The following is a 20,170-nucleotide window of genomic DNA, read 5'->3' on the forward strand; positions in this document are numbered from 1 at the left end:
GATTAGTTTTGTTTCCCTGGGCTGCAGCTGGGAAGAGAAGGGTACTGAGATTTGCATCAGCACTCACTCTCAAGGTACCTCACAATATGCTGTGAAGTTACTATAGTTATCCTCTTTTTCTAGAAGGAAGTGAGTCTCTGAGAGAAGTGACTGACCAAGGCCACAGGTCTGATAGGTGTGGAGTTAGTATTTAAAGCTAATGCTGCTAGACAATACAGCTTATACTTTTTCCACTACTGCCTTTTGATAGGTCTCACTTCTTTCTTCATAGGCATATATAACTCACTCCTTTAAAAACAGGAGAACCAAGATACAAGGTTTGTTCTAGGTTGAATTTCTCAGGTTGCATATAACCTGTCAAAGGTGAGAGAATCAGTTTGTATCTTAGACACAGATAAGCCTATACCTTTGTGACAAACTCCATGATTCCTATATTATGTTTGATTTAAAAATACAGAAATCTTTATAGGTAAAAAATTGGAAATCTGTGAAATGAATTGTGCGATACTCTCAAGTATCAAAATCAGATATTGTAGAACTATTTTGATAATGGTTATTGTCAGTCATTCATACTGGCATTTTTCAATCTTTGTCTTGAACACAATCACATGAGATGCTCTGAGGAAAGGGTCTGGAAAACACTTCCTACTCTATTTCTCACGTGGGATGCAAAGGCTACAGAAAGTTCTGAAATGTTCTTCAGTAAAGAAAATTATATATCTTTTTCAACCTTGTATTTCCTTAAACTTATTTTGTCCTGGAAGCCTTTTATGTGTAATTCCAATTCACACTGCAAGGGATGCATACGTGTTAAAACACATCTTGGGAAAAACAGTTTATAAATCTGTCTGCCATCTATATCTTGTCAGGAACTACTTTCATGTATAAAACAGAACCCATAATAGCACTATGATTACCTATACACTTAATTTCTAAATAATGAAGTCATCAGTTTTCATTGCCTACTGTAAGATATAATAATCTTTTAAAAACTGAGTTAAGGTCAAAATACTTGGACGTTTTCATGTAAATGATGTCACATTGAATATTATGAACTAATTGGGAGAAAAAGCTGAAATCTAATAACAATTTTTTTTCCTCAGAAACATGATAACAAAGGAGAAACAAACCTTGGTCGGCGTTTAAAAAGTTTGTAGAGTATATCCACCTGATGACTGGGAATTTCAGAAAATTCCTTTTTAAAGCTGCGATCCAGAACCTAAAGAAAAACATATCATTCCCAAGATTGCAACTTTGTTCAGAAGGCTTTTATCTGTGACAATACTCTTTAAAATATTAATTGTATCACTTTGATTTTTAAAAATCCATGAATACTTGGTTTATAACATAGACTTGTTAAAGGGTGACCACTCACGGTGCAAGGATTTCACAAAGATTTACCTTAAAAAAGAAGCACCTCAGTAATCTAAAGATATTATTTCATACAAGAGGTCTTAGAAATCATTTAGAACTGAAGTGAAAGTGAAGTGTCAGTCACTCAGTCGTGTCCGACTCTTTGCAACCCTATAGACTGTAGCCCTCCAGGCTCCTCTGTCCATGGGGTTCTCCAAGCCAAGAATACTGGTGTGGGTTGTCATTCCCTTCTCGAGGAAATCTTCCCGACCCAGGGTTTGAACCCAGGTCTCCTGCATTGCAGGCAGATTCTTTACTGTCTGAGCCACGAGGGTTTTATTTAGAACTGAAGTTCTAAATATATTTTATAAATATATATTTCACAAAATAATATTTACCTGTAAAACAGACAAGTTACCTCTATTTTGTTATATTCCATTATATTCTTCTGTTTGCTTTTCTATCCTAGTCTTTTCCATTTATAAATCTGCTGGTCATAGCCTACTTAATTGATTTCACAACCAACTAAGGGGGGTCGCAACCTGACGTTTGAAAGGCTCTAAAGTCTAGATGAGCTCTCTCCTTTTTTGTGCAAGAGAAAGCTTAAACCAGAGAAGTTTACAAAAATTTATTTTACACAGTGCTTTTTAGAAATACACAATGGCATAGAATGGAGTTTACCCATAACTGAGAATTACAGAAGGAGAAAATTCTATAAGAAGATTAGATTGTATCCCTTTTAATCTTCCCCAAATCCAGGCAGCAGCAATGCTATCACATTGGGAAGTGACTGAGGCAACAGCTCTCACTTTGTCTTCCGCCAGTAAGTTGTCATAGTGTTCCTTGTACATATCCAGGTCTTCTCTAGACTTCCGGACGGCCTCTGAGGTCTGGTTCTAGAATAACATCAGGAATAGAAGATCGGAACTGGAGAGTTTTCAGGATAAATACAAATAGTGAGCATACTAAAAAGAACAAGGAATTTCTTAGTACAAGATTAATGTGAATTGAAGTATCAAGTACAGATAACATTCATAGAAGAAAGTCAACTGACTGGAGGCCTTGAAAGGACAAACATCCATCACCTGTTCCCAAGTGTAGCCAGCTCCGTAGATGAGTGTGTAAGTGACCAGGGAGCATAATACTCCCTTGGCAGAGCAGTGTGGGTGATGAAATTGCACAGGCTTGGGAGTCATGTGGGCCTGGGCTCTGAGAGACTGGATATATATTAGTAAATGGAGGATGGCCAGGCCATATATAAAAACAGAACTGACTCACAGTCTGCAACCAGCCAGGAATTGAAACCACAACCTCTGCAGTGATTGGCCCCTAAACTGTCAGAACTTGGTCAATAACTTTCAGCTTTCCTAATTTTTGCCACAACTGAGGACCAACCAGGGAAAGCCAAATCTGCTTCCCAAACCAAACACATAGGTAGCCCAGCTTCTAATTAACTTGCCCCAGGCTTCCCCATGCCAACAACTCCTAATCAGGATATTGGCTTTCTTATTTTCATTAAATGGCTTTCTCATCCCCCTGCCTGCCTCTGAGTGTCTGCCAAATACAAGTGAATGTCGTATGATACTTTAAATCATTCATTCATAAATGTCATTTATTAATACTATTAATAAAAGCTGACATCCTCTGAAAATTATTATGTGACAAGCATTCATTGTCTCTTTCGTGAAACATATCTACTAGCATTTTAAAAAATATTAACAGCTTTTCATTCTATAAGCTAACCCATTACTTACATATTTAGTGAAACAGAGTGCCAAATGGTCCAGAGAGAACAATACACCCTAAAGATCTTGAAAATAGCTTTAATGGTTATGTCTTGTCCAAGGTCCCACAGAAAGTCAGTGGTTAAAAGTCCCAGACAGGGAGCCAAGGAACACACACATTTGAGAAGGAATGTAGAAAGAAAGAAGGGGCCAGGCAGGAGTGTGGACTCTTGTCAAGTGGGAGCAATTGGTCAGAAACTGCTGATACTCAGATATCAGACACTGTATTTACCTTCTCCTCCTGCTTCCTTGCAAGGTAGTTGTTCAGGAATGTTTCTCTGGAGCTTATTTCTTCATCCAACAGTAAAGAGAAAACAAGGTTGTTTATTTTCAATTCCTCCTGTAGAAATATTTTTAAAGGGAAAAACGATCAATGTGCCCACCTGGGAAAGGATTTTCATTGAGGGTCACAGACTTGGCACTCACTAAGCAAGTTTATGACATGCAAGAAAGAGAAATTCTTTTCAAGAAAAAGGGAATATAAACTTGCAATAACTACTCAGTTGTTTTTACCTTTCTTCAATCTTCATTGCAAGATAAAACATATACATAGGAAAACACATAAAACAAATGTATAGTTTAATGGGTTATTATTAAGGCAAAACACCATTGTAATCACTGCTCCGTTCAAGAACTGGAACTTAACCAGAGCCCTTCCATGTGTCCCCATCCTAATCTCAACTCCAATAATAACCATTCTCTTGACTTTTACGGTAATCACTTCCTTGTGTTTCTTTACAGTATTATTACCCAAATACACATCTTCTGGGCACTACTGTATAACTTCTCTGTTGAAAAAACTATCACATTTTGAAAACCTATTATTATCCACAGGTTCTCTTTCAGCCCTTTCTTTCCCTCACATTTATTTGTAGTTATCTGTGGTTTCACCTAGTCTGAGTTTTGCTCACTGCTTACTTATGGTGAGTTCAACAGAGTCCTTTATCCCATGTGTTTCTTGAAAATTTGCAGCTGAGTCAGGGGACAGATCAGACCTGTGTCTGATCCTTTTACAAAGACCATAGGGGACATGGTGTTTTTTGATCAGGAAACAGGTAGCATCAAATTGTCTTTCTTTCTGAGACGTTAGCAGCTATAGATCTCAGTGCTTAGGCTCATTAATCCTTTGAGAGCTGCAAAATGGTGATACTATGTTTTTTATCATTCTTCTTCACTTATTAATTGAAATCCTTTCATAAAGGTATGCTTCTCCCTATCTGCTGTTTGGTTACCTAGCAGTGTAGTTCATACAGAAAAGCAGAGTAAATTGTTGACACTTTCTCTCTATTAGTTTTTAGATAACAAACTGGTATCCTTTGAAGGCATTTTTATTTTTAAAATATCACAAATTCATTAACCTAATAAATTTGATAGGCTTCAATTAATTGCAATTGTTATCATTGTTGAATCTTAAATTGTCCCATTTAGGGGATCTTTTAAAGTGGACTCCTTTTGATAGCAGCCTTTAATAATTTCCTCATTGTCTTATATGAAAATCTACCTTGGTGGCTCAGATGGTAAAGCATCTGCCTACAACGCGGGAGACCCGGGTTCAATCCCTGGGTTGGGAAGATCTCCTGGAGAAGGAAATGGCAACCCACTCCAGTATCCTTGCCTGGAAAAACCCATGGATGGAGGAGCCTGATAGTCTATAGTCCATGGGATCACAAAGGGTCGGACACGATTGAGTGACTTCACTTGTATGTAAGGATGTTTTAAATATGTCTTTCACCTTCCATTAACTTGCAGAGAATGGGTGCACAAAAATTTTTGAGACCTTGCATTTCTCAAAATATCATTACTCTCCTTTTACATTCAATTAATAGTTTGGTCTGACATAGAATCGGTTAGGAATAATTTTCCCTCAGAATTTAAAGCCTTTATTCTTTGTCTTCTTGTTTTTAAGTTATTGTATACTTCATTTATATTCTTACTGCTGAATCAAGGTAAGTCAGATTTTTCATCTGACTTTTTTGGGGCATGTTGACTATTTGGTCATTCTACATATAGGATGAACCCAATCCTTTGCCGGTTGCTGGAAATACAAGGATGAACAAGAGAGACTCAGTCCCTACCCTCATGAAGCTTAGTCTTGGGAGCATTAAAAAGTAACTCAATAAATTAAAATTCAGTTGTACTAAGTGATAGAAAGTAAAAGAACAGAGTAGGTAACAGGAAGATCTAACCTAGTTGGGACCTGACAGATGGGTAAATATAGAGCAGGAAGCAAAGAGGTTGGAAGAGAGTATTATTGGCAGAGTTGGGAGCAAGGAGGTGGGAACCAGGGGGCAGAGGATGGAGCATGGCAAGTGGGAGGGAGGGTGGCACAGATGAGGCTGGAACAGGAGGCAGGGCCAGCCAGTGCAGGGCCTTCCTGCCAGACAGGGTGCTGGTCTTTATCCTGAGAAGAGTGAAAGGCCTTGGAGGCTCCTTAGAAGAATGTCATATAAGTGAGGCTTTTACTTACCTGGTTGACAACCATCTCTGCCTTCACTCTCCTTTCAAAGAGTCTTTTCAAATGTTTGTCAAAATTCTGTGTGCTTTCTTGAATAGAATTTTGAAGTTTCTTCATTTCTGTTTCTAAAGACTGAAAGGAAATCAGCACCAAAGTTAACATGTAGGAACATCAGATGTTCCTAGGAAGTGATTGTTTACATTTTGCCAAAAGGAAGGGGCAGGTGGAGGGCAGGCCTTGTGAGGTGTTCTGGGCTTCCCCTTCAGCCACAGATGTTACTCCTGGGTCTGTTATATTGTCTCTCTACTTTTATATATGTTTGACATTTTCCATAATACAAAGGTTTTTTTTTTTTTTTTTTTACAAACCTTCAAAGGAGTCTTTTTTCTTTCGTAAATATAAAAGACGTATACAACACGTAAGACTACAGCATGCATCTATGGGAAAATCCAGTAGAGAGGGGCAAACTGATGCTGCAGGGAAATGGGGCAGATGGCTGGAGTGACAGCATTAAACAGATGCATGGGACGGGACTCAGCGCATGCAGTGGGACACCAGCTGTGGGTGGCTACAAGGCTGTTTTACCCACAAGGAACAGAGAGGCAAGAAGGATCTATGGATTCAAGGCAGGTGAGTGGTAGATGTGGTGGGAGAAGGGAAAGGAAAATCTCTTCTAGTCGCTCCTCTTCTCTGAGTGAAACTGAGGGGAGAGTTGAGGGTCGGGTGTTGGGAGTCTGAGGACAGAGGAGAGCACACGACATGGTCCTCTAGGATCTTGCCACCAACCAGCAGCTGCAGCTGAACCACGTGGTTGCTCAATAGAAATGTAGAATCTCAGGGGCCTTCTCTGTCCTCAGAATGAAAGAATCTGAATCTGCATTTTAAAAAAGATTCAGCAGGTTAAACCAGGGGGAAATTGAAAGCTGGGGGGAATAGCATTGTTTAGCAGATTTAAGAACCCAATAAAGACTAAGGTCATCAGAGTGAAACCACGGAGCATTTTTTCTTTTTTCTTTTTTTTTTAATGATCTCATGGTGATTTTATTTATCTTTTTTTTTAATACTATGAGTGTGAACTATTAATTTTATTCTTCAAAATAGCTAACACGGGGTCATTTCCTGAGTTTGGGGGCAAGGCTAAGAAAACTACAGGTATTGCCTTCTTGCATCCCCACAACAGTACAGAAAGAAAGTTCCAGAATGCCCATTTTACAGATGAGGAGACTGAGGTTTTGAGAGATAATAACATTTCCATGGCCACATTGGACTCAAACTGTCCAAAAGCAAAACTTATAGTCACTTTGTTATATTTCTTCACCCACTGCATGGTGTGAATGCAGAGAACGTTGAGTGCTGGTTTAATCAAGGCTGACTCTCTACCAGGTAAGCATGGTCAAGGGGCAAGGGGTGAAGGTGTAGGCAAGAGACTATTTTACAATGCAAGACCATGGAGTAAATGCCACCACTTTAGGCATCTGAATTCCATTAACTTCTTGACATCTTTACTGCACTCAGAACTACTCATTTTGGATAAAACGCAAGGGCACTGTTAGAGGACTGCAGTGAATAAAAACAGGGACAAGTTAACAATAGGTTCAAAGGAGTTGTTCATAAAATATGGCCTCTATAAAGCTGACAAACCGTCCTGCCTTGAATGATGGTATGATTTTACTTTCTTCACAGAAGAATAAATGTTAACTTGGTTGTATACCATCACCTTTTACATCTCTATTATAATTGTAACCAATTTCAATGTTGGAATGTTTCTTTATGATGGATGGAGAAAAGTAGGAGACCTGCATTTCAAAAATCTCAAATTAGAATTCTATTGATTGCATCATTCTTCTTTCAAGTCTCTTCCTTGAAATTGAGAGCAAATACAGCAAAAGCATACAGCTTAAACTGATGTAGGCAAGAGAGAGCAGTACCTTATGGTGCCTTGAACATACTGTCATAGGTGTTCATTAAACATCTGAAGAATGAATGAAGGACCAAATGAATTGTAATGATGTAAAATGGGAAATCAATAAGAACCTTTAATTTTGCTGTGTGTTCTTATTGTTTAAAATTGTTCTAAGTCTTTAAATTTATCTGCACTCACTTCCTCAGATTCTCTTGAGAATTTAAGCTGAAACAACATCCTGAGGCTTCTAAAGGTACCTAGGAAATGCCTTTTGAAATGTCATTGGAAAAGATACTGAAACAAAACCCTTGGTGAGGTAGGCCATGTCCTCTGCTCTTATTACCTTTCTATACTTATCTCTCTCTTCATTTAACTCCTTGACTTTTTTCTCATACTCTTTGAAGTGTTTCCTTTCTTCTTCAGACCACAAAGCATCAGGTTTTACCATGAAAGCAGGCTGAGGAATCACCTGAAGAAATAAAGGAAAGCATCCAGGTTAAATATAAATGTAGCAATACTGTGAAACTCAGAGTTATTGTTACAGTTTCAAAAAAGAGCCCTTTAAAAGGGTTCTTCACATTGGCAAGACAATGACCTAACGCTTTGAACAAAGGATATGAAAAAATGTTACAACTGTTTTTCTGTGACTTAAGCCAGGGTGAATAGTTTGGGATGAACTCTGATTGTGAGCTGACAAGTTCAGACATGCAAGTTGATATCCTCATAGCTAGAATCATGTCAGAGCTCCAGGGATACCTATGTCAGGCATCAAAGGGCATGTTCCTTGGTGTATCTGGAGAATTACAGGTGAGGTTTTATCCCTGCTTTCTGTAGAGACCCTACAGCCCGCCAGGCTCCTCTGTCCATGGGATTCTCCAGGCAAGAATCCTGGAGTGGGTTGCCATTCCCTTCTCCAGGGGATCTTCCTGACTTAGGAATCGAAGCCGGGTATCCTGCATTGCAGGCAGATTCTTTACTGTCTGAGCCACTAGGAAAGCCCTTATGAGACACTGGGGTGGAATATATATTGCTGTAGAATTTCTAAAATTTAGGTTCACATAGAAAAATATGGTCACGCTTAAGTAGCTCGCTCCATCCCATTCCACCTTCCATAAGGATGGCCAGGAATCTCACCATTCTCAAAATGTCTTCCTTCTTGACTTCCAGAACTCCTCCCATCATGTCCATGAGGGCTCGGCGTCTTAAGTCAGGGCCCTTGGGAAAGAGCCAGGGTCAGAAAGGGTCACTGAGACAGAGACCACTCCAGTGGCACGAGGGACAGCCCCACCCCAATGTTAGATTGACTGTATTTAGGATTGGGGAGGGTAGATAGTGGCATGCATGGAGGGGAGAAGAAGCCACTGAGATTCCAGTGACCTCTGACCATGACAAATGCCCTAATATGTCTCTCTGGTGGAGTATAAGTACAAGACTATTCAACCAAGTTAGGAACAAGTATACCTAAAAGGAAAAAAGGGTCTTAAGTACCACCAGAGAAAAACTGCATACCCGTGTCAGAAGCAATCGCTCCATTTCACGGGTCACCAGCAAGTCCGCCTTGGCTTTTTGCCATGGTTTAATATGTCTTGGAGCTGAAATCTGAAAGAGAAAATGTAGTTTCCTGCTGATATTCTTACAAATTCAAACCAAAGTTCCCTTCTACACACTGGGAGGGGGTTAGATGGAATTAGGGGGATAGAGGGAATACCCAGGTTTTGCCACCAATTTCCCATTTTGGAATGAAGATGAGATCCAAAATGAGAGAGTTAGAAAAATAGATGATTACTTTCAACAGGGACTGTTAGTGTTACTATTACCTCTAAGCAACACTTTTATCTTTGGCCCTGAAGTAATCAAGATCATTTCATGTGAGCAAGGGTATTCTCTTTGAATCACTTTTTATAAATGAAATATGATTATATTTGAAATGTTCTCTTTAGGCATTTAATTGTAACTGTCTCAGCGCCACACAGGTTTTAAGAAGGCTGTCCAGTGAGCCCCTTTCTCTGGAACCCATACTGTTGTAACAGCTACATAACTACCGGAGCTCCATCAGTCTCATTCCCATGATGTGACCCAACCTCTATGGCTATTGGTGCTGGACCCAAGTTGGCCCAAGGAGCCCCTTTCCAGACAAATCTGAACCTGTGACTAAGAGATTATCATTTGGACCAGATGCTCTCTAGAATATAGGAGATATAACACAGAAACTACTTGAGGCCGCTGAACTGCAGACAGAAGTGAGTCAAAAGATGAAGAAAGAACACTTCTGGTCTCCCTCACAAGGCTCTGGTATGTGGTTCCTGCTTCTTTCTAGGCTTGGTGTCCAAATCTTCTCTGGACTCCATGGGATTCATAAAAGAAATCCTCATTATTTCTGGGGCTATGTTAGCTGATTTTGTTACTTGTAACCAAGATTTCTACCTTATACAGTTGCTTTTAGCAGCAAAAACAAGAAGAATAATTGAGAGCCTGGAAAATGTCGTGAGAAAGAAGGTGAGAGATGATACACAGATAATCATACCTCACTACTTTCCACAACAAGGGTTCTCTCTGGCTTCTCACAGTCCTCAAATTCTGGTTGCCAGACTGATTCTTTCAACTCCAGATCTAAAATAATTTCTTTAATCCTTACATTTTTTTCCTTCACACGTGCAATTTCAATCTCTTTTTGTTTATATGCAGCATCAAACTCACTATTGAAAGCTGTTTTTACCTTGTAAATAATATCCTGAAATAGCAATGTTATTATAAACACATCATGTATTATAACTTTACTGGCAACACGGGACCACATTTTTACTTTTTCTCCAAAATCATTTTACAAATTATACACAAGTTAATCTAAAACACTGTTTGCATTAAGTCATTTCTTGGTTCAGTAATCTGTAGTGGCATCTGACCATGAGCAGGATTAAGGCAAAAGCATAACTGTTACACCACAGTGTATATCCAGAAATGTACATTGTAACTCAATGTGCAGGTATATTAACAAAGGCTAAAGTGGATAATGGATATGTGGAGGCTCTTTGGACTATTTTCCCTACTTTTGTGTGTGCTTTTTTTTTTTTAATCCATCATAAGAACATTTGAAAAGCAACATTCAGTATTTGGGCTACCCTGGTGACTCAGATGGTAAAGAATCTTCCTTCAATGCAGGAAATCGGGGTTAGATCTCCGGGTCAGGAAGATCAACTGGAGATGGGAATAGCTACCCACTTTAGTATTCTTACCTGGAGAATTCCATGGACAGAGGAGCCTGGTGGGCTACGGTCCACAGGGTTGCAAAGAGCCAGACACGATTGAGCGACTAACACTTTCATTCAGTATTTAAGTTGGGAAATGTCTTTTTTTTGGAATTGTGTTTGGGTAGATGAAGTGAAGAAAAGATGGACTGTAGAGGTTGTTTAGAGAAGCTCCCATAGAAGCACAATCACGTATAATATTCTTCCTCTGTGTGGACAGGTTATTTTTAATTAGAAAGGGAGCCCCAGCTAGCTAGTTGACTCAGGCAATTACTAAGGTATCTCTGGTTTGGCAACTGCTTTGCCCCTAGCTCTACTGATGAGAAGAATGATGGGTCAAACTAAAAGTAGACTTTATCTTATCATCAGAGTTCAGTCTATATATCTATTCTACTGAAGATGAAACCATTAAAGCATAAAATGGTCTTAACAGCTGGCACCAGAATTTCTCCTAGCCTGAAAATACTTTCTGTAGGGAAAAGGTTTTAATAAAGTGGCAGGAAGGTGGGACACTGAGGGCATAAGTCAGCAGAAGCTAAGCAACAAAAGAAATAACTAAACAGTTCTTAGTATAAATACATAGGAATTTCAGGTATTGGAAGAGACGAAGAAGAGAAAAAGATAGGAAGAGACAGCAGAATAACATAGTAGGAAGTTAGAACTCAAATTGCAGATAGGGCTGAAAGACTTTCAGGAATAGGGATGACCAAACATTAAATATCGAACCATCTGCATTGGTGCAATCTCAAGTTACTGGGTTTTCAAAAGCCTGCAGTTGGTAAGTACAGGTGGTGTGTTCTGAAGCTGACTTATTGGGTTGAAAGCGAGGAGGAACTTAGAGCCTGAAGGATACCATACCTTATCCCTGAGCCCCAGAACTTATAGAAATCTTAAAGAGGAAATTGTATTTCCCCAGGTTAAGGAGATAGATAAGCAATCACATCTTGATCTTACAAGGAGCTCCTAACTGACATCTGGGTTACCTAGAAGGTGGCATTCAAGGATTTCTTTTATCTTTGAGCTTCCCAAAAATCTTTGTAGAAAGATGGTTTGTGATGTTAGCCAGTGGAGGGTGCTCTTTACAAAACCTGGTATCACAGAACCCACTCCACATTGATGAAAACAACTCTTTTCCATAAGCTCTGTTTAAAGAAAATGGAGCTAGCCATCTGCATGTTTCTCCGTGTACTTTAAAGACATCATTTGATTGGCATTAGATTTCAGTTTGAGCCTTTGCAGGACACTTCATGGAAAGTTTGAGGTTTTTAAAGATAAAGAAAAAATTCACCCACTTTCAGCAATATAATCTGGTTGATTTTCTCCTCTCTGGAATGAAGTTCCAACTGGCTTGACAATAAAGAGGTATGTACCCTAAAATCAGTACTCAGACTGCCAAGCATGTAATTGGGCAAGCTGCTATCTTTTACTGCCCCATCTTCTTCCTCTTCTTCATCCTCCTCTTCATGATGCTTTTTAACCAAGGTAATTGCAGACTGAACCTCTACAACTTCTTTCCGTAGCTAAATATAGAAAAAGATGAAATGAGAGTTATGCAATAAGAAGAATTCTCTAAAGAGCAAGTTTGAGACAACTTAATTATTTCAACGAGCATTTTAAAATGTTAATTGTCTTGCCAGCAACTGAATTTAAAGTGATGGATAGTTCCTGAACCTGCTGAAGAGAAAGCTTCAGAAACTGATAAATTGTGGATAAATCATGAAACTAAAAAAATGTTCTTTATAGTGTGTAATATTCATATTCTTCTGTCAGGATGACAGCTGCTTGTAAATATTTTGAGTCTTTCTTGGTACTTGGGCATTAAAAAATATACCTTCTCTTCATGTTTTACAGGAACTTATTCCCATAGGACTGTTATATGTAGGCAAGAAAAATTAAGCATGCCTTCAATTTATGTTTCAGAAAAAGAAAGAATGCAAAGTTCTGGCCTAAATGAAACTATACCAATTGGGCAGTATTTTTAAGTGGTTTGACAGATATTGTTGGGGGGAAAAATGCTAGGATTACTTTAGGAAAACCATAAATCCCATCAAAACAGATTCTACTTCATCCCTGGTCAACTATCTTAAAATATAATCCTCAGTGATAAGAGATGATAAAAATGAGTTATGAGTGGATGAAGAACTCATGGCCAGAACAAAAACAAACTCCCAAATATAATTTTTTAAAGTATATCATCATATTTAAGGGACAGTCAAAGTTGTTAGGATATAGGTTCTAGACTTACTATTTAGATACAGGCTCCTGTATTCATCAGAACATGTTGTAGACATAAACAAGGACTACAAATATAAACACAAACAATATCTAGACTTAAGTAGTATTCCAACTCAAATCTGTATGAAGGAAATACTGAAACAGAAACCATCCTATATAAACACACATATATATACTTAAAATTGTACTTTAAGACACTCTGTTTCAATCTTCTTTTGCTGCACAACTCTCTTCAATTCTTTCAACTCTTCATCTGTGCGTTCTTTCATTGGGAAGTTCTCAACCACATAGGGGATGTGAAAGCACTTGGAGGTAAAAAAAAAGCAAAATGAAAAGAATACATTTTCAGTACAATTACGTGTCTCTGAGGCACTGTGGGAAATGTTTTCTCTGATTGAAACTAATTCATACCTTACCATCATGCATGAGCAAAATGGCTGATGGAAGTTTTTAAAAAAGAACAATGCATGCCATCAATATTGGTGTAACCTTTGTAAGAAAGTACTGTACTTTTGTGAAAGATCTATCTCTAGAGCAGTGCTTCTCAACTCGAAGTGATTTTGCTTGCCCCTGTCCCCATCCTCTTCAGGCCCCCAGCGACGTTTGGCAAAGTCTGGAGACAGTTTTGACTGTCACTAATGGGCGTGGTGGATACTACTGGGGCCTAGTAGACAGAGGCTAGGAATGTTGCAAAAAATCCTCCAATCTATAGGACAGCACCATAACAAAGAATTATCAGGCCCCAAATGTGCCCTTCTCAAGAAACCCTGTTTTAGAACAATAATCAAGCTCATAAATGTAGGGTGACCAATACTTCATGATCTAAACAGATGGCATATTTGAAAGTGAAAAAGGTGCCGTTAATAGTTACTCCAGGATCATAGGCATAAATTGGGACTTTTGGTTACCCTAGACAAAGACGGAAACTGTGTTGGGAGGAATCTTAATAAAAAGGCACAAAAACAGCCCTTTAGAAAATGTGAAGCTAAAAAAAAAAAAGAAAGAAAATGTGAAGCTAGACACAGGTAGAAATGTGAACATTATTAGATCTAGTTTTCAATCTGTGTGGAACGTGAGTGAGGTGGCTTTTTTGGAATAGACAGATATTGAGACTTGGATGCAGGTGGTGTCATGGAAGAAAGAGAGAAAGAGGTGTAAGACAAATCTTAAGAGATGCGGGTTTAGAAGCACATGGGGACCGAGCAGAAAGGGAAGAATAAGACCCAGAAAAAGTGACACACGGAGGTAGAATTCAGCCCAGGAAGGGGCAAGGCGTGGTTTGCTTTCCTATATGTGGACTTTCCTGCACTTTTTCTTTTTAAAATTTTCTGCCATGAGACTTTCAATGAAAATTTTCATTGGCTAAGATGTACTTGAAGTTACATCTGTTACCTTAAGAGATCGGCCTTTCACAGACATCGAATTCCAGCATTCTTCTTTGATGATTTCAGACAAATATCTCTTGGCTAGGTTTTGCATCTCAACATCCTTTCTTATCTTAAGGAACACAAATGAAGGGAAAAATCATGTTGAAAATGTGACCTCAAAGAAAATAGCTTGACTGTAAATTCCTTAACCAGACGTACTTGGAGGGGGTATTCCCCTATCTTTGAGAACCTAAGGTTTAGTCTGGAGGCTCAGGACTCCCTTCCTTGAGGACCAGGGTGTCAAACATGACCACCACCAAGGGCAGGCAGGTCCTGCACAGGAGCCGAGGCAGGTGCATGGGCCGGTGCACAGCCGTGTTAGCTAGATAGCCCATACACACTTCGCAGAGCTGGCTGGCTGATGCAAGGTGGTGAAGCAAACCCACTGTGCCAAGTATTCTTGTTTTATTAGAAAAGTTTGAGATAGCTAGAAATGTTGGCTTAATTCTTGTCAATGCATATCCGAAGTGCCAGTTTGTGACCTCTGTCTTGGGGTCTTTACTGTACTAAATTCTTCTTTTATTTACATCTACCATGAAATGAATGTTCTGCTCCTCCTTGGGATCATATGATGTACTTTTTCAAACTATTTAGAAACATATGTTCCCTCAATTAGTTTTTATCTCCTTAATTGATTCTATTACCTAATATTTAAGTGATGAAGTATTCTTATTTTAATAAAATTTACCAAAAGAGCTAGCCTGAAAGTGACACCCAACAATCTTTAGTTGTTAGGGTCCTCTTCAGAATCGTTTTTCAAAATTTTTTTTTTACTGAAGTGTAATTGATTTACAGTGTTGTGCAGACCTTTTTTTTTTCTTTAATATCACTTTGTTGGAAGAATTATTAGAAAACTAGCTAAGACTAGTATCTCCCAGATTCATTCATTCACTCATTTATTTATTTTTATTTTATTCATTGTCTGAACAAATACCATGTTTAATTTGCATTTTGTTTTTTATTTTGTCCATTGAGTTAATGGCTAAAACAGTTTAAAATTACTTTTTATTAAATAAACAGCTCTTTTGGCATATCAGTTGTCAGAATCTGACTGATTTCCAGGGTCCTTTCAGGCCCTCCCTTTACTACTTCTGAGGCTACTTGATCAACCCTTTCAGAAAAATATTAATACTGTTGGACAGTATTACTATTCTGCATTAATTAATATTTATTAATGTCCAGGTGGTCATTATTGGGCTTTGGTCTTTTCCTTATTGGTGGGATCCTGGCCAGAGCTGGCTAGTAGCCTGGTCTCTTTAGGACAGGGATCCCTTGCTCTTCCTGGGGACAAATATTCTGCTGCCAGGTGGATTTATGGTGCCATCTGCTAACAAGTGTTCTGTCCTGTATTCTACCATCACATCCAGTGTAGGGCTGATATCTCCTCAAAAGCCCAGAGTTCAGGAAAAAAACAACATGAGGGAAATGAGCATGTGAAGAGCCTATCTCTGTATCAGAGTCTGAGTCAGAGGATCAAGGAAGCTCCTCGAGAGACGCACAGGACTTTGATAAAAAACAAGGAATGGGGCCTCTCGGGCAGAGGCATGAGTTGGAGTCGAGAGAGCACAGTGGCTGCATCAGTGTTCAGGTGTCCAGAGGGGCAGGTTCACGGGGCCAAGCGGTCAGACATGAACTTAAAGAAAGAAGCAATGAGAGGATGAGGATGGCAGCAGGCATCTAAGCCAACTCGTTTTAGGGTGGTCAAGATGAACGGGCTGGGAGAAGCTGGTATATCCCAGGCCTGAGTGAGACCAGGGCCAAGAAGGATGAGCCAGAAGCACGGTGGGCAAGACCAGGACTGCTTCCTGGCTCTGACTCAAGTTGTATTCTCTTAACCAAGTGACTGAGTGTCTATGACTTAGTTTCCTTAAGTGAGGAAAACAATAACCCACCTTTTTTGGGTTGTTACAATAACATTCAAAAAGGCCCTAGATTGGTTCCTATCTTTTATAATAAGAAAACGGGATACATTGCTAGTCTTCTCCAACCACTTTCACAATGGCTATAGTGTAGATGGTGCTCAAAGATTGGAAGAATCAAGTGAGTTCAGGAAGAATGATTTCAACTCTAATTAAGAAAGGGCTTACTAAACAAAAAATGTTTGAAGTTGGTTTCATGTGGTTGAGGAGACTTTCAAAAATGTTCAAATATATGCCAGAAGATGGTTGGCATAATGTCATGGTGAAGAGACAACAGCTGTCTGGCTGGTCTAGATGCTCTTCTTCATAACTTTTCTGACTCATTCCATTTATATGCACTAAGTTTGCTTTATTCACATTATGGTAGAAAAGTTTTATTTTATTTGCATTATTCTGGAAAAGTTCTCCTTCCCATTTTATTTTTACTTTCTTTATTAAATCTTCATGTGCTTCAATAAAATTTTTCCCTACCTTTGCCACCTCTTGCTCATTTTCATTATGCAGCCTTTCCAGTTCTTCAAGATCCAGGCCAAATTCTTGTTGCTCTAATTTTGCAATATCATCTACTGCTTCATTTTCTTCCATCATGTCCTGAACCTGAATTTTCAAGTAGGAAAGGTTGGAGATGAGTAAACAATTAAACTTTAAAGAGACGTTTCCTTGAGTTTCTTCAGACAGCAACCAATAAAAATAGATATTCCGTTTATCTAAATGTAACTGTCAAGCAAAGAATTAGGTTAGAGGGTTAATTCATAAAAGCTTACTTATCTAAAAACAACATGAAATGATATTAAGAAATTACAGATATTTAGGTATGCTAAAGGTATTCTTCTTAAGTATTTTCAGAGTTCTTATCTTTTAGATACATATACTTAAAAAATTAAAGGTGAAATGATATGATATTGTATATGTGCATGGTGAGAGGTGCACGGGAGAGGATGGTGTATATGTGCATGCTCAGTCGCTCAGTCATGTCTGACTCTGTGCAACCCCGTGGCTCCTCTGTCCATGGGATTCTCCAGGGAAGAATACTGGAGTGGGTTGCCATTCCCTTCTCCAGAGGATCTTCCCGACTCAGGGGTCAAACCCAAGTCTCCTACATCTCCAGCATGGGCAGGTGAATTCTTTACCCCTGAGCCACCTGGAAAGCCCTAGTGGATGGTGTATAGGAAACACTATTGGCGATTAGATTTATTAGATTATTATTCCTTCTATTTATATGTATATTTGAATATTTCTATAATAAAACTATCTTTAAAAGTTTATAGCTTCAAAAGATTCAGAGACAAAGGACACATATTACAACATATATGACAAGTTATTAATATCTTCAAGATATAAAGAGCCCATACAAATCAACCAAAACAGCAAAGATAATATAATAGAAAAAAATGACTTCAGTTTCAAAATGGACTGAAAATGGGCTTTGCAATCTTCCTTTCTTGCCCCAATCCATAAAATCAAGAGAAAGAAGTGTATAATAAATCAATAAATCCAATACTGCAATCAAAAGAGGAAGAAAGAATCCTTCGCAGCATGGAAACTGGTTCTGAAATATGAAAATCATTCAGAAATGATGCAGCATAGCCCAAGGGTCCATGGGACAGTATTCAGGCAAAAGGTAGACTGGAATTATCTGCTGAAGTTAGATCTCCTACACGTCTTCTTTCCAAGCTTGCTGCACTGTTGTGGTGAAATTATAACAGGGAATTTCAATTATAAAAATGAGCATGCAATAATCAAAAAAATAGATCTCCAAATATTTGGGGGACAACACGACCACTGAAGAGAGACAATAAGTTTAATAAGCAGAAAACTTGTCATGCAGAGTTAATCAAGCAAGAAGAGTAGAATTTCACAGTAACTACGGGTGCAAAATATTGTATCATCAAAATAATTAATAGATCATGGAACTTAAAAGTTTAATCTTCAAAACAAACAGAAAATTCAGTAGATGGGCTGAATAGTGAAATAGACACAGTTGAAGATACTGGTTGGTAAAAGTCAGCTAAGAATCCTCCCTGTGTATAACAAGGGATAAAAAGATGAAAGTGTAAAAGGAAAACCAATAAATGTGTGTGACATATCTAGAAGTACCTGTTACTAATATGACTTTAAGAAGAAGAGAATAAGAGAACTGGGGCCACAATGTTTAAAAAAACAATAGGGAGAATTTTTTAAAGACACAATAAAGCATGAAAACTCAAGATTTAACAAATAACCCAGGACTAGAAACAGATCGTACGGAAACAAGAAACAAATCCTAAACATCTCCAAAGAGGAAAAGAACATCACAAAAATAGAAGAATAAGACCAAGAGAAGAACCCGTATCAGTGACACCGAATTCAAGAATACAACAGATCAATAGCTTTGGATCAAAGTTTTAAGTGGAAGAAAAACTTTGAATCTCTAATTCTATAGTCAACAAGCCATCATTCAAGTGTGAGGTCAAAATAGAGTTATTTGTAAAAAGTCAGGGACCCAGAAAGTTCACTAATACCTACCCCTCTGAAAGGATTATTGAGGATATACTGAAGTCAGAGGAAATTCTTACTAAGTCTAAATAAGATTTACACATTTTTAAAAGTTAAAAAAATACCAATTTAAACTATAATTCTAACTGATACCAGTGAGACAAAGTGGGAGAAGCAGAAGGAGATGAGAAAGTAAAAAGTAAGAAAAAAGTAAGCACACTGGACTCTAATCTGGAGGGTAGATACGATATGACATGGGCTTCCTGGGTGGTGCCAGTGGTAAAGGACCTGCCTGCCAATGCAGGAGATGTAAGAGACATAGATTTTATTGGAGGATGGCATGGCAATCCACTCCAGTACTCTTGCATGGAGAATCCCGTGGTCAGAGGAGCCTGGTGGGCTACAGTTCATAGGGTCACAAAGAGCTGGACACGACTGCAATGACTGAGCATGCACATAGTATGACACACACTAGACCAGAGTTTCTCCAACTTCATGTCCCTGTGAATCACCTGGGGACCGTGTCAAAATAGCAGATTCTTATTCAGGATATCTGGGATGGGGTTGAGATTCTAGGCAATGTCAATGCCTCTATGCTCTATACCACTGAGCAGGAAGGTGCCAGGTAATGTTAAAAAAAAAAAATAGTAAGTCAGGCACGTGGGATAGAATTTGATTTTTTTTTTTTTTTTTTTGCCACACAATGCAGCATGTGGACTCTCAGTTCCCCAACCAGGGATTGAACCCTTGTCCTCTGCATTGGAAGTGAGGAGTCTTTAACCACTCGACCACCAGGGAAGTTCCATAGAATTGAAAAAAAATAGAATTATGAAAAAAAAAATAGAATAGTCCCAAAATGGTAGAAAAAAAAAAAAAAGAAGAAAAAGAAGAAAGAAAGAAAAGAACAATAATAACAAAAAATGCACAAGCAATCCAAACAGATAGGGAAGAGGGAGAAAGAAAAAAACTTGGAAATTAACAGAAAACCCAAAATAAAGTGGCAGGGATTAAGTTTAAACACATCAATGTTTATCATATCATAACATATCAATGTAAATATGGCTAAACTCACCCATTAAAACTCTTAGATAGGATTTAAAGAAAGTAGTCCAGCTCTATACTAATTAGAGGACAGAATAAAGTTGGAAATAAAGCAATTGAAAAAGATATGTAAATAAGAGCAAATACAAGGAAATAGAGCAAAAATATTAATATAAAAATCAAAGCGTACAGTTAAAAACATCCAAAGACAAAGATAAATATTTCACAAGGATAAAAGGAGCAATCTATCAAGGCAATCTGTCATGCACGTTTTTTCATCTAATGTAAATATGATAGAAATATAAGGATAAATTGACAAACTGCTTATCACAT

General features: G+C 38.3%; 1 protein-coding gene across 4 annotated transcripts in view; it reads right to left on the reverse strand.

The window, feature by feature from the left end:
- Window positions 1–20,170, reverse strand: part of CFAP43 (cilia and flagella associated protein 43) — a 93,115-nt gene that overhangs the window by 10,618 nt on the left and 62,327 nt on the right. For 3 of the 4 annotated variants that reach the window (XM_070470125.1, XM_070470127.1, XM_070470128.1), the window contains exons 20-31: window positions 16,793–16,918; window positions 14,368–14,472; window positions 13,164–13,280; window positions 12,033–12,260; window positions 10,020–10,226; window positions 9,005–9,094; window positions 8,630–8,710; window positions 7,839–7,964; window positions 5,605–5,724; window positions 3,370–3,477; window positions 2,163–2,249; window positions 1,131–1,219 (exon numbers count right to left, since the gene is read on the reverse strand). In XM_070470125.1, the coding sequence (XP_070326226.1) occupies window positions 1,131–1,219; window positions 2,163–2,249; window positions 3,370–3,477; window positions 5,605–5,724; window positions 7,839–7,964; window positions 8,630–8,710; window positions 9,005–9,094; window positions 10,020–10,226; window positions 12,033–12,260; window positions 13,164–13,280; window positions 14,368–14,472; window positions 16,793–16,918 (1,484 nt within the window). The remainder of the gene's footprint in view (window positions 1–1,130; window positions 1,220–2,162; window positions 2,250–3,369; window positions 3,478–5,604; window positions 5,725–7,838; window positions 7,965–8,629; window positions 8,711–9,004; window positions 9,095–10,019; window positions 10,227–12,032; window positions 12,261–13,163; window positions 13,281–14,367; window positions 14,473–16,792; window positions 16,919–20,170) is intronic. The other variant, XM_070470126.1, reaches the window with a different exon arrangement.

The sequence above is a fragment of the Odocoileus virginianus genome, chromosome 7 (genome assembly GCF_023699985.2).
Source record: "Odocoileus virginianus isolate 20LAN1187 ecotype Illinois chromosome 7, Ovbor_1.2, whole genome shotgun sequence".
In the NCBI taxonomy this organism is placed as follows: domain Eukaryota; kingdom Metazoa; phylum Chordata; class Mammalia; order Artiodactyla; family Cervidae; genus Odocoileus; species Odocoileus virginianus.